The sequence below is a fragment of the Hipposideros armiger genome, unplaced genomic scaffold, assembly GCF_001890085.2.
Source record: "Hipposideros armiger isolate ML-2016 unplaced genomic scaffold, ASM189008v1 scaffold_29, whole genome shotgun sequence".
Lineage (NCBI taxonomy): Eukaryota > Metazoa > Chordata > Mammalia > Chiroptera > Hipposideridae > Hipposideros > Hipposideros armiger.
This window is the reverse complement of record NW_017731379.1, coordinates 2,691,491-2,706,186: the sequence shown is the minus strand read 5'-3', so window position 1 is coordinate 2,706,186 and position 14,696 is coordinate 2,691,491. Positions and strand designations below refer to the sequence as shown.

Sequence of the window (14,696 nt, the reverse complement as noted above, 5' to 3'; positions counted from 1 at the left end):
CTGTGGAGGGCAGCGTCACTGGCCCTCATATGTGGGATCCGAACCGGGGCCCTCTGGCGTCCCAAGCCAGTTCTTAACCATCGCGCCACTCGGCCAGCCCGATTCAAATGTGTTTTGAACTGAGAGGTTTCAGAATGTTTAACAATTTAGAAAGTTTCCATCACAACAATTTTAAAAGCTTTTTTCCTTGGAAGTGATTTGATAACACTCTTAAATTTCACACACTCTCAGCTCTTTGTTCTTGAGCATGCTGGGTAAGTTGCTCTTATATCAATCTTTATTATTATGTGTTCTTCAGTACTTCTCTGGGAGAATAAAATGAAAAAAGATTTTTGTATTTTCAGTGTAGGGAAAAAAAATAATGTTTTTGTCATCTTTTGAGGATTATTTTATTTCCATTTCATAACCTTTTCTTTCTTTCTTTCTTTTTTTTGTATTTTTAAAACATTACCCACCAAAAGAAACAATGTGTTGCTATTTCACACTTGAACCATAGAGAGGGTTGCAAGATTATTCAAACATCAATTTTACCAACATACAAAAGAGCCATTTTTTTATAGCCTTAGTCCTCTCCTTATTGGAGTCATAGTAATGTTGAATCTTTCTGGTGGCAGTCTGTGTGAGAGTTTTCTTTTTTTAATGTAGGTTAGCCTAACCTCTAGTTCTTTATTTAGGCCATCCCTGTTTATAACAAAAGTTTTATGTATAGACTTAGTACAGGAATAGATTCCTGTTATGATGTTTAATTATCATTTAGCAACCCTTGCTGAGTCTGTGCTTGGCCTTGGGCTAATATTAAGAGAGAGTTGAGACATGGTTTTTGTTCATGGGAAACTCAAGATGAAATTGGCAGATAAACAGAATTTATTATTCTGTAGGACAGTGCTGTCATAGCAGTATAAGTAAATTGCTGTGGGGTTCATGTAGAGGGAGCTTTTATATCCTATTACTCATAATATTTATTTAATGAGAGATTGCTCAAAATTTAAACCCCAATTCAAGATTCTGATGTAATTTTACATGTATTTATTGGAAAGTTACTTAGGCTTTTCTATAATGCTATGAATAAATATATATTTTATCATTCTATTAGAAGAGAAACTTCAGAAATTTAACCTGCTGCTTGCTTATGTTTTAATAGCACCCGTACTACAGATGTGCAGTGTTGACCACAGTTTCATTGGTCATTCAAAGATAATACTCTTGAGAAAGTCTCACTGCTGTCTTTTTAGTGTGTACTGTCTGGGCAGTATCTGCTCTGAATGGTGACTTGAGGGAGTCATCTCTACCCTCTGATGCATGAGTATCCTTGACTAAAACTAGGTGTCTGCTGCAGATAACTATCAGATGGTCAGTAGATTTCTAAACTAGCTGTGAAATCCTAGAAAAAATGGAATGGTAGTTAAAATATTGGTTGGCAAGACTGGAAGGAGGATTTGCAGGCTTCCAAATTAGTCTTGCTTCTTGTGACTCTTCAGAAACATTTTACACGTTACTGTAATTTTTTTCACTGTACATGTAGTTTGACTATATGACAAAGGTTTTTTTTTTGCTTTAATGAGTATTAGTTTTTTTAAGTACAGATAGTAGCACTAAATAGATTAAAATCCTATCATTTATCCATTAATATGCTTTAACATAGATACTTGTTTTTTCTTAACCATAGCTGAAATATGTCATATTGTGATTATGGAAAGTTTTGATTTTAAGCTGCTATCTGGAGGGGTTGGGAATATAGGGTTGGAAATTTAGAGCATGAAACTCTTTGGGGGACAGGAAAGCAGTCCTAGGTAGTTGACTTTTGAAGCGATTTTTTACTTAGGAGCAGGAAATACGGGAATGTGAGATGGACAAGGGAAGGGAGAAGAGCAGCGCCTAACACATACTTCGCCTGTTTTGCTGGGGTCTGACCTAGGCAAGAAAGGGGAAGGACAGTGTTAGCTTCTGCCTTCTGCATAGTGTGACTCATGATCAGCTTTGTATTTGAGCAAGATTATTATAATAAACATGCTTTAGTAGGTTAACTGTGATGTGTAGTTGTTTCTTTAGAAAAGTACAGTTTAAGTTTAGACAACTGACTTACAGATAAATGACTTTTCAGAACCTTATTTTATTATAATTTATGAACTGCACATATAAATGTGTAAATGGTGAATACTGGGAGCTCTGAGTCCGTTTTGAATTTTGGCCTTACACTATAATCAGACTTAAAATTATAGAATTTGTAATTATAGATTCAAGGCTTGGTTGATACTCTTTTACTGTTTGGATTATTTTTCATGTGCAGCTATTCTTTTAAGGTTTCAGGTTCGTTCACCAACTTTCTTTCAAAAATGCCGGGACCAGCACTGGTACATTACTCAATTGGAAGCCGCACAGACTAGCTATGTTCAACAAATAAATAACCTTAAAGAGGTAAGCAAAAAAACATAATCTTTGGATTTAGTGTTTCATATTGTCTTATTGACCTGTTAACACTTGTAATTAGATTTGGATATTTATTGCTGTTCATAGTTTTGTAGAAAAATCCAATTCTCTTGTTCTCTATCCTCCCCACCTTTGAACCTCTAATAAATTCACTGTTCAGTTCAGTAGCCACTAGTCACGTATGGCTATGTAAACTGAAGTTCCTTCAGTTGCACTAGCCACATTTTAAATGCTTGTATTGGGCATCACAAATATGGAACCTTTCCATCATTGCCTAACATGGTGTTGGACACTGCTGCTCTACTTTGAGGTATAACCTTTTGTGTTTCTCCCAGTGACATGGGTATTTCTCTTCCCCATGCTGTCTTGAATTTAGAGGATACAAAGCTGTAGAACAACTGGAAATTGCCTCACCTTGAATTCTCACTGTTGTTGGATTGGGCACTGGGGAAGATCAGTTAATGAATTTTTATTTTACAATGATAAACTAAATTATGTAAGGAATGTTTCCTTCCTGCCAATGGAAATTGGGATGGGGTGGGAGGTTTAAGTGCTCAGAGTGGCTAATAGACAAGGGAGGAAAATATGTATAAATACATACTTTCAGAGATTTTCATATTAAGTGTACTAAAAACTGTCTCTATTTAATATGTAGGTTGCTAATTCTATGTGTACTTGGTCTGGGTTTGAGAAGAAGGATGTTAATAAATTGGGTAATTTTTCTTTGTCAAAAGATTTTTCCATAAGCAAAAGGCAGGAGGTGGTGAGAGAGATGGTTCAAGAAATGGTTTTAGTAACATCTGGATATATTTTTTACTTGAAATATTTTTTTACTCTACCACAGAAATACTGCTTATGACGCATGTTTTTTTATGCTGTTTTTGTTTTCAAAGAGACTTACTATCGAGTTGTCTCGAACGCAGAAATCAAGAGATTTGTCACCACCAGATAATCATCTTAGCCCCCAAAATGATGACACTCCAGAGACACGAGCTAAGAAGCCTGGGTCATGCGCAGACATGCTTCTCCAGGATGGCCCTACTGCAGCTTCTGTAAGAGAGGCCAAAGAGGATGAAGAAGATGAGGAGAAGATTCAGAACGAAGATTATCATGTAATAATTAGACCTGTTTTGGATTTATTTTGTGTGGGATAAGAGAGGTGAATAAGATCATGGTTTCCAACATAAGATGTAGGGGAATCATGTGCTGAAAATCTTGTGCATTTATTTTCATTACTAGTAGTATATGCCTTTCTGTAAATGTTAATAAGTCAGAAGTTGTGGAATCAAAGTGTTTCAAGGTTCTAAAAATTAATTTATTGTAGAAAACTATAGTCTACAAAATAAAATGATGAACATTCTAGAAACTATGTAGGTTGTAGATTTTTAAAATGTGTTCTATTTCCATTCATTGAAACTAGTAAGTACCTTATCATTGCATATGTAGATAGAATGATTTAGGATTTGGGATATTTTGTCCCAGGTTTTGTCCCAGCTAAATAACAACCAGATTGAGAATTCAAGAAGTGGTTGTTATTGTTTATCGTAAGACAGGGATGTCAGAGACAAGCATTTTTTGTTATAGTTGTTATTTTTAAGATGGGAGACTACAGGTATACATTAAAATGGAGAAGCCATCGGAAGAGAGAGAGAGAGAGAGAGAGAGAGAGAGAGAGAGATTGAAGATAAGTTTCAGGTATTGACAAAACAGTATTTAAGGAGATTAATGTTGGAACATTCAAGTGAAGCAGATAACCTTTGATAGGATGAGTTAAAGGAAGGGTGGAATTTACAGGTAGGGCAGCTGAAAGTTAGGTGGATTTATGTTTAATACCCAGTATGTTTTTCTGTGCAGATAGGTGACAGGATTGTACAGTGACCGTGAGGGTAATAGAGGTTAGGGTAGGACTTGAGGAATGATAGTTTGAAATGTTACTCTCGAAGGAGCCTTACTGGAAGCTGGCATGGAATATATGAAGCATTTCCAGGTACACTAAGGGCCCAGCTGAAATAGGCAGCAATAAATTATTAGTGGTACTAGGTAATGTGATTGTGTGATTTTTCTCTAGGGCTCAGCAGCACAGGAGCAGAGAATTGTGATGACGTTATTTTTTGGTGCTTGGTCCATACTGAATTCTCTGTTGAGATAAAAATCTCCTTTCTTTGCCTTCTTCTAGCATGAGCTTTCAGATGGAGAGCTGGATCTGGATCTTACTGGTGAAGATGAAGTGAATCACCTCGATGGCAGCAGTTCCTCTGCCAGTTCTACAGCAACAAGTAACACGGAAGAAAATGACATCGATGAAGAAACTATGTGAGTGTCTCACGTTAACTACCATCATAAAGCATCTAAGTGATAATTACTAGAAGCATGTTAACTAACTTAGGCCTAAAAGTGGGGATATTTAGCATTTTTTTCTTGATATATAGAGTATCTTATGTAAATGATCTTGAAGGAAAGACTTGAATTAGTTTCTTCTTTTTCATCTCTGGGTTCCCAACAATTCTAGTTTTTGTTTTAACTTTTAATTTTGCATTAAATTCATATTTAAGAAAAGTTGCAAAAACATTAAGAATTCCCATATTAAAAAAACTGCCCAGATTCTTTCCCCAAGTATTACTATTTTGCTTTGTTAATGTTTCTCTTTCCCTCTCTCTCTTTCTCTCTCTTTCTCTAATTTTTTTTTGTGAGACGTTTAGATTAGATGTACACTTCTCATTATGTACTTCCCTAAAAACATGTATGTTTCTTATGTAATTACAGTACAGTTGTCAAAATCAGGAAACTAACATTGATGTAATACTCTTTAAAACTTTTTAAACTTTTAAAAGTAAAACTTTTTAAACTTTTAAAAGTAAAACTTTTAAAACTTTTGTCAGTGATGTCCTTTGAGCTGGGATCCAGTGCAGGATCACATGTTGCTTTTAATCTCTTTAGTCTGCCTCAATCTGGGTCACTTAGTCATTTTTGTTTTCTCATGGCTTTGACACTTGAGAAATATAGGGTAGTTATTTTGTAGAAAGTCGCTCAGTTTGCAGTAGTCTGATGTTTTCTACGATTAGGTTGAGGTTATGCACTTTTGGCAGGAATACTACGGAAGTGATGGTGTAGCCTTTTCCGTGCATCCTGTGAAGGACAGGTGGAGGGCACATGTCTTTAATCTGTCCCATTTTGGTGATTAATTTAGAGCAGTTGGTTAAGATGACTTTAAAATTATGATTTTTCACCCTTTGTAGTCAGTAAATATCTTGTGGGAACATATTTTGAGACTGTAAATATTTTTTTCTCAATGTACTTTTGTCCATTAATTTTAGCATCAATTGATGATTTTTGCTTGAAAAGGATTACTGTGTCGATTGCCAAATGATCTTCTAATTCCGTTATTTGTTCAGCATTTATTAATAGGAATTCTACTTTGAGGAAGAGCTTTCCCCTCTGTCCATTAATTTTATTAATATGGACTCATGGATTCTTTTTTTTTTTTTTAAGCTTTTATTGGGGAATTGGGAGAGGGGAACAGTGTTGGGGAATTGGGGAAGGGGAACAGACAAGTTGCTTTCCTTTTGTTCTTCAGTCTAGCTGTGGAGGACGTTGGTTCACTGGCCCATGTTGGTATTATCATTATGCTCTTTCTGGGTGAGGCAGATCAGTTGCCGGGCCCTGGATGGCCGCTCATGGCGGCTCCTTGACAGCTCTCACTGGCTGCCGGCTGCTCACGCTGGCTGCCGGCCACACGTGGTAGCTTTTTACAGCAGCCCACTGCAGCTCCACTGTGGCCTATGCCTTAGCTGGCGACTCTCAGCAGCCCAGCTCCAGGTCGAGCTATTGTTCACCATCTTAGCTGTAGAGGGCGCAGCGTCACTGACCCTCATATGTGGGATCTGAACCGGGGCCCCGCTGCTCAGAGCTGGCATCCCAAGCCAACTTTTAACCAATGCACCACTCGGCTGGCCCATGAATTCTTATATTATTAAATAGTTTAATCCATTTACTATCATTTATTGCTGTCATTATTCAAGATTTGGCCAGTGGGAGCCTATCAGAGAGCTAACTCCTGTGTCCTTTTGAGATGTCCTCATCATTTTTTAAGCACTTTTTTATTTTCTAGCACTATAAGATATTCCAGGTCCATCTTGTACTTTCCCTGTCCCAGCCCTGGCTTCAGCCATTTCACAAGATAAGATGAGAGTTTTAACCCCCTATTTGACTTCGCCTCTATTCCTACAAATTAGCTTTTCAAAACAGACTATTTTGAATAGACTACTTAATGTTTCCCCATAGCATGTATGGCAGATTGTCCAAAAGGGTTAATTAGTTGAAGTGCGAAGTCTAAGTACCTTTAAGTTCTCAAATCAGAAATTATTACGGTGATACTTTTAAACATATAAAATAGAACTCAGCAAAATCAACATGGAATATTCTTTTAGATGGTGATTCTGTATAATGGAACCCGGGTTACCTTGCTAATAATAAGTAGATTAAATATGCAGTTCTAGCTGAACTAATTTTTTTGACTGTTATGTCTCTTGACTTTTCTTAAGGTTGTTTTGAGAGCAGTTGGATTTTACAAGAAACTTGATTCACAGCCTTTCATTAGATTGACTTTTTAATCCTTTTTCTGGTAGAAGGTCTATATACATACATCTATAATAATGTCTGGATTCAAACTATTTTGTATTATTCATAGAAATAGCAGGGTTAATTATGAGCTAATTTGAGCACTTAGGGAATCACAAAGTGTTAGATCTTAGAAATGAAGGTCAATTCTTTCCTTTCTAGATGAGGAAAAATAGGCATACAGTTTGAATAATGATTATTATAAACAGCTTTTAAATAATTAGGACACATTTATCAAGTAGGCCTTTTTTTCCTTCTCTCTCCTCTTCTTACACCTTCTCCCTCCTCAGTCTTTCTGCAACAGTACTATATATTTTCTTCCTGCTATTTTTTTCTTTTGAGATAATTGTAAATTCACATAGAGTTTTAAGAAATAATAGAGATTTCATATACCTTTACCCAGCTTTCCTCCATGGTAAGTAACATTCTGTAAAACCATAGTACAATATCACAACCAGGCTATTGATGTTGCATAGCGAACATTTGGAACCTTTCCATCATCGTAAAGATCCCTCCATGTTGCCCTTTTATACCACACCCGCTTTGCCCCACCTCGGCAACCCCCAACTTCCCCCTCCCACCCTGCAACAGTCATGTGTTCTGTGTTCCCCGTTTCTATAATTTTGTCATTTAAAGAATATTATATAAATGGAATCATATAGCAACTAACCTTTAGGGATTGCTCTTTTAACTCTGCTTAGTTCTCTGGAGACTCATTCAAGTTATTATGTGTATTGATCGGTTTCTTTTAATGCTGAGTAGTATTCTGTATTTTGGTTGTACCACACTAGTTGTTCAACCATTCACCATTTAAAGGCCATCTGGATACTGTTTCCAGTTTGTGGTTATTATGAATAAAGCTACTATAAACATTCGTGTACAGAGTTTTGTGTGGATGTAAGTCTCCATCTCTCTGCATAAAGGCAGTTACTGGATTGTATGGCAATTGAATGTTTAGATTTTGAAGAAACTGCCAAATAGTTTTCCAGAGTGTCCACTATTTTGCATTCCTGTGAACAATGTATGACTGATCTAGTTTTTCTGAATCCTCACCAGCATTTAATGTTGTTACTAGTTTTTATTTTAGCTAGTCTGATAGGTGTGTAGTGATACCTAATTGTGGTTTTAATTTGCATTCCTCTAATGGGTAATGGTATTAAACATTTTTTCATCTGCTTAATTTGCCATCTATACCGGGGGTACCAAAAAAATGTATACAAGTGGACACTTTGGTCAACGTTGCTCAAGCAATAGTTTGCCGTAATCAGAAGTGTCCGGACGCTGATGGTAACCACTTTGCGTACCTCTTATGATTGCAGAAGTCAAATGACTTGTATTCATCTTTTGTTATCGGTATATATTGAGTATTAGAGTTTTAATAGTTTTTTTCTTAAAATGTGTGTAAAAATTTTTGGCACCCTCTATATCGTCAGTGAAAGTTCTCTTCATGTCGTTTGTCTGTTTTCTAATATTTTTAAAAATATTTATAATATTTCTAATATTTGAATATTTTTAACTTGAGTTTTTAAAAAAATTATGTTAAAATATACATAACATAAAATTTACAATTTTGACTATATAAGTGCAGTTTAGTGCCATTAATTATGTTCACATTGTTATGACCGTCATCACCATATATCCTCAGAGCTTTTTATCGTATTCCCAGACTGAAACTCTACCATTAAACAATAATTTCTCTTCCCCTCTTTCCTTCATCCCCTGACAACTACTGTTGAGTTTTGAGAGTTCTTTATGCATTTTAGATACTAATCCTTGCAAATACTTTTTCCCACTGTGTAGCTTCCTTTCATCTTCTTAGTATGGTGTTTTGCCAAGAAAAGTTTTTTCTCTTTCAGCAATGTTTTGTAGTTTTCAGAGTATACATTTCACACTTTTATTAAGTTCATGCCTAAGTATTTTATTCTTTTTCATGCATGGAATTGATTTTTCTTTTTTAATTTCCTTTTTGGTTTGTTCTTTGCAAATATATGGAAATACAGTTGATTTTTGTCTATTATTTTTGTACCCTGCAACTTTGCTAACACGTTTATTAGTTCTAATAGCTTTTAATGTAGTCTTTTTTTTTTCCCCCTGCAGCATCACGTTTTAATTTTTAGGGGGGAGAATAGGAGGAGGGAGGGGAGGAAAACAGTCCCACTTGTGTCTCCACAGTGTATGAGACTGATACTATAAGGATGGGAAGCGATAGCCAGGCAGATTAGATGGAAGGTCCCCGAGATTCTTTTTTCTACTGGTTTCTATTCTCTAATGAAATTGGTAAGACATATATGTAATTGCCTAGCACATGGTATTCAATAAATGTCAGTTGCCTTTTCTAGCAGAGTTAGCCACAAGCTAGGATCTGCCCAGACGTCGTCGTCCTCCTCCTTTCAAGGAGTGAAGATCACCGAAAAAACCAGGAAACTAAAAGTGCAGCAGTTTGGGTAATACAGTTGCCTAGCTGGCTCATTGTGGGCCTGCCTGTCTCCCCATCCTCCCCACCCCACTATGCCAGGGTGGGTCTGAGAGTACCGTTTCTCAAGTGGCTTCCCTGAAGCTTAGCCAGCATGTCCTAGAAGATTCCATGCTAAGGGCCATGGTTGCAACTCTCTAGTGCGCAGTCCTTTCTTCTTGGTGATGATAATTGTAAGGAAACAAGCAGACAGCTGATTTCATGGGCTGTCTTCAGGATCTCAGCAGCCTTGCTATGCTCAATATCTTGGAAATCTACATCATTCACAGCTAGGACTTAGTCCCCTTCCTGAAGTCCTGCTCCATGTGCATCAGTCAGGAATCACCTTGGAGGTGAAGATGTCTAGCTGGGAGGCCTTTCCTCCTTGGATGTTAAATCCCAACTGAGCTCCAGGGGGCTTCTTCAGGGCAGAAACTGGGTCAGCTCATTGCCGTAGTCTGGGTGGTATACCCTCTCATGAGGAGGAACCCACGCTGGGGGGTGGTTCTCAGAGGCAGGCAGGAAAACCAGTGGGTAGCCGTCATAAGGAATCCGGCTGTCCGTCTCAGGCAGGTCTCAGCGACCTGCGCCTCCTTCACAGCCAGTTCAGCCTGGGAACTGCAAGCAGATGTGCAGATGGGTTGAAAAGGCTAGTGGATTCTTTAAGTTTTTGTATGTATCCAGGATATTATCTGCAAATTGACATAGTTTTACTTCTTCTATTCCAATCTGGATGCCTTTTACTTATTTTTCTTGCCTGAGTTCACAGGCCAGAATGTCCAGTAGAATGTTGAATAGAATTGGTGGGAGTGGACATCGTTGTCTTGTTCCTGATCTTAGAGGGAGAGCATTCAGTCTTTCACCCGTAATTATGTTAGCTATGGTTTTTCCATAGATGCTCTTTATTAGGTTGAAGAAGTTCCTTTCTATTCCTAGTTTGTTGAGTGCTTTTATTACGAGAGGGTGTTGGGTTTCGTCAGATTCTCTTTCTGCATCTATTCAGATGATCATGTGGTTTTTATGTTTTATTCTGTTGATATGATGTATTACATTAATTGATTTTTGGATTTTAAACCAACTTTGCATTCCTGGAGAACTACCTATTTTAAGAAAATAGTATTTCATCATGTGATGTAATTTGAGCATCTTTCTTTTTTAACCTTAAAATGTAGTGTTTTAAGCCCAATTTACTACCATTAAGTCATAGATTCTTTGAAGCTATAATCTATTCTGCTTACAATGGTTCTTAGGTTTTCTAATTTAAAAATTAAATGTTGCCAGCCTATGGTGGCATTTTTTAAAGGTAGTTTGAACATTAACACTACCTGTACATGTGATAATGACAAAAGTCTTTTTCTTTATTTTTGTATTTAGAAATGTCCTGTCTTCGCAGGAAAAAGCTATGCACCATTGCTATAAAATTTACTGAGGTGTGACAAATAATGTTAATTGTACTGACCCGGTGGAAATAATGAGTTTGGTATATTCTTAGGTCTGGAGAAAATGATGTGGAATACAACAACATGGAATTGGAAGAGGGAGAGCTCATGGAAGATGCAGCTGCTGCAAGACCCCCAGGTACAGAGAGGCCAAGCCCCACAAGCCCCTCTGCTTGTCTGTGCTCTTTTCTGACTGTATCATATTGTAGTATGTGGCAGCCACTGCTCTCTATGACTTGGTGTTGGAAGTGCTGTGTTTTATATATGGAGTTTAGAGTATATCACTAATGGTATTTAAAACAATAATAATAGCTAACATTTGGTAAGTGCTCTTATGTACCAGGCATTGTGCAAAAGCACTTTGTAAACCTTGTATTATTATAGAATTCTGTGAGATAGGTTTTAATATTATTTACTTTTTATAGCTATAGAAACTGATGTGTAGAGAAATTAAGCAAATTTGGTAAACAAAAGAGAGGAATTAAAGTTCCAGATTTGTCTGAGTCCAATGCTCCTGGTCTTATCTGCTATTGTATACTGTCTTTTTATGATATATGTCTTGCTTGTGTATTTATTTAGCTTGACGGTGGAATAATCTGAATAGACTCATTGAGTCTTTGACTTAAAAAGGACCTTTTGAGAGCTCATTTTATACGTGGAGAAAACTTGGAGATTTACAATATTTGCCCAGATCACATAGGTAGCTTCTGGCACAGCCAGGCTAGAACCTCACATCGTCATTTTCTTGGAACCAATTTTCTGCCAAACACCTTGCTCCTGGGAAGAACTGACTTAGATAATGGGTGTTTCTTTTGTGTTTTGGACTTGTTTTAATGTGGGAATCTTTGTTAGAACAATTATAAGCCAGTTCTGTGCAACTTCTACTTGACTCATGCTGCCTGTGGTATGAACACTGGCATGTTCTGTAGCATGCTTGGATAACTGAAGTGCCCTTAAATACCAGTCCTCAGCATTTCAACTTCCCACCTATGCCCTGTACTCTTTCTGCTTTTCACTTTGTACCCAGGTAATCTCAGTGACATCTGTGTATCAGTTCTATCTGTATGCTGATCACTCTTCAAGTTCTGTTTCTCGCCTTTATTTTTGTCACATCTTCCAGACCCATGTAGCAGTCTGGTGTTGATGTCTCAGACTCAGCTTCTCCCAAACAGCAATCATTATCTTTTCATCTGCCAGCCTGCCTGTATAGCCACCATCCTAGTAATTGATAGTGCTCTACAGCCTTTACCGTTTCCTCTCCCTCAGGCTCTGCCCAAACCTGTGATTCTGCCACTTAAACAGTGCCTGAGTTCAGTTGTTACTCCCCATTCCTAGTCTAGGCCACTGTCTTTCAAAACAGCCTTTCATCTATCTGGGTTCCTTATATCCATTATTGCTCCTCTTTGCTGCATCCAGCGCGGCTAGTCGAAGGGCCAGAGTGGGGGCGACGGAGGATTAAGAAAAGACAGACAAAGGAGGATTAAAAAAAGACAGACAAAGAAATACTTGAATGCGGGGGCTAGGTGGACAGCTGCTCCTGATGGGAGGACAGTGACCCAGTCTAGCAGCCATGGTTTACTTACATAGCCTTGCTTATGCCAAGGCAAGGAAGGGGAGGAAATGGCCTTGGGCAGAAAATGTTCCATGTGTCAGCTGCAGGATATTGGCAACCAATGTTGCAACAAATGTATGGGACCCAGGATGTTTTATCACCAGTGTTTGGAAACCACCTCCCTATGCTGAAATGTCGTGTCAGCCTTGCAAAAATACAGCCAGTGTGCCTTGCACCAACCTCTCCTTTACAGCCCTGGAAGGTGCTCTTGGTCTCCAGCACCCCTTCATTCTGTTTCACATGGCATGAGTTCAGAATGAGTTTGTTTTTCCCTTTACTATCTGATCATGTCACTTTTCTACTTAAAAACCCTCTAGTGCAGCAGTTCTCAACCTGTGGGTCGTGACCCCTTTGGGGGTCGAACGACCCTTTCACAGGGGTCATCTAAGACCATCGGAAAACAAAAAGATATTTACATTACAATTCATAACAGTAGCAAAATTACAGTTATAGAGTAGCAATGAAAATAATTTGATGGTTGGGGGTCACCACAACATGAGGAACTGTATTAAGGGGTCACGGCATTAGGAAGGCTGAGAACCGCTGCTCTAGTGGATTCCATTTGCTTATAGGATAAAGTCCAAATTCATTAATATGGTATGAGGACCTTCATGTGCTGGCGCCTGCTTATTTCTTTAGCCTTAGCTGCCTCACACTCTGCTGCTTCATTTTTCAGCCCCTCACATGTGCCATGGTATCTCTCACATCTTTGCTTCTCAACATGTTCCTTCTGCCTGCTCCTCACTTTCAGCATAGTTAACGCCGGTTGCTTTTTTTTTTTAGCTTTTATTTCATTTCTTCCTGGAAGCCCTCCTAGACTGCTGTCCTGGGTATCTTTTCTGCTCTTTCAAATTAACCTGTTAGAACCTATAGAGCCTATTTAACCTATACTAAACATTACTCTAATTGCTTGTTTTGCTGGCTGTTTTCCCTTTCATCTCTCAGCTCCATGAAGCCAAGATAATGTGAGTCTTAATTTTGTATCCCTAGCACTTAACAGTATAATAGGGATCATTTAATATTTTTCAGATAAATGTTAAGCAAATATACTTTATAATTAAGTTGTCAGTGTTATTTTCAAGGTTTTAAATAATATAGAAAAATTCAGAGGCTATCTTGGTATAAAATGGAAGATGATTATACTGAGTCAAGGTTATTGAATATTTTTCAGCTTTTTTTACAGTTAAATCTGATTCCCTCTCTTCAACTATTATAAGGAAATTCTTGTATGGAACATTTTTACACACACTGGGTACACAAGAGGTTACATTTTTCAATTCGTTAATTCATCTACCAGATATTTACTGAGCAGTTAACTGGAACTGTTTTACTATCTGGAGCTACAATATTGAATAAAAAGATGTCCCTGTTCTCATGGACCATGTTCTGTAATTCTGAAATTATATGATTTATTCATTCAATAAATATTTTTTTGAGTACCTGTTAAATTCAGGCACTGTATTCTAGGTGCTGAGGATACAATAGTGAATTCAAACAGTTAATTTTTATCGTGTGCTTTTGGGAATTTTATATATTTGTCAGACATTTGTTAAGTGTTTTCCTAATTTCAAGAGTTCTGGCAAATCCAATGAAGAAGAGTTACTCTTAAGTAATTTATAATCTAAAGGTGAATAGATGTGTGAATAATTAGCTAACATATAAGATAGTACACATACAGAATTTCAAATAATTTCTTTAGATAATGCCTCCTCAAGGAGGTGGAGTGTAACTCCCCACCCTCAAATGTAGGCTACGCTTAGTGACTTGCCTCCAAATAGTATAGTGTAGAAAGTGGGAGGGAAATTACTACAGAAACCTGGCAAACGGTACCTCGGCCAGGTTATCAAATTTAGCATCATCAGAGTTGTCATATTGATAGCATGTACCCTTGACTTAATGTGTTGAGAATGGCACCTTATATCTGTGGTATCATCGTCCCCAAAACCCAGAAGCACAATCTAACCATGAGAAAAACTCCACTTAAACCCCACTTGATGGACAGTCTACAAAATACTTGACTAGTACTCCTGAAAACTGTCAATGTCATCAAAAACGAGAAAAGTGTGAGACACTGTCACAGACCAGTGGAGCCTAAGGAGAAATGATGAACTAGATGTAATTTGATATTTTGGATGGGACCCTGGAACAC

The 14,696-nt window shown here is 37.5% G+C and overlaps 1 protein-coding gene and 1 pseudogene across 4 annotated transcripts in view; one reads left to right on the top strand and one right to left on the bottom strand.

Moving 5' to 3' along the window:
• Window positions 1-14,696, top strand: part of TRIM37 (tripartite motif containing 37) — a 123,570-nt gene that overhangs the window by 48,360 nt on the left and 60,514 nt on the right. For all 4 annotated transcript variants that reach the window (XM_019636709.1, XM_019636707.1, XM_019636708.1 and 1 more), the window contains exons 14-17: window positions 2,301-2,415; window positions 3,321-3,539; window positions 4,604-4,740; window positions 10,989-11,074. In XM_019636709.1, the coding sequence (XP_019492254.1) occupies window positions 2,301-2,415; window positions 3,321-3,539; window positions 4,604-4,740; window positions 10,989-11,074 (557 nt within the window). The remainder of the gene's footprint in view (window positions 1-2,300; window positions 2,416-3,320; window positions 3,540-4,603; window positions 4,741-10,988; window positions 11,075-14,696) is intronic.
• On the bottom strand, window positions 9,655-10,907 carry LOC109379734 (PDZ domain-containing protein 11 pseudogene; annotated as a pseudogene).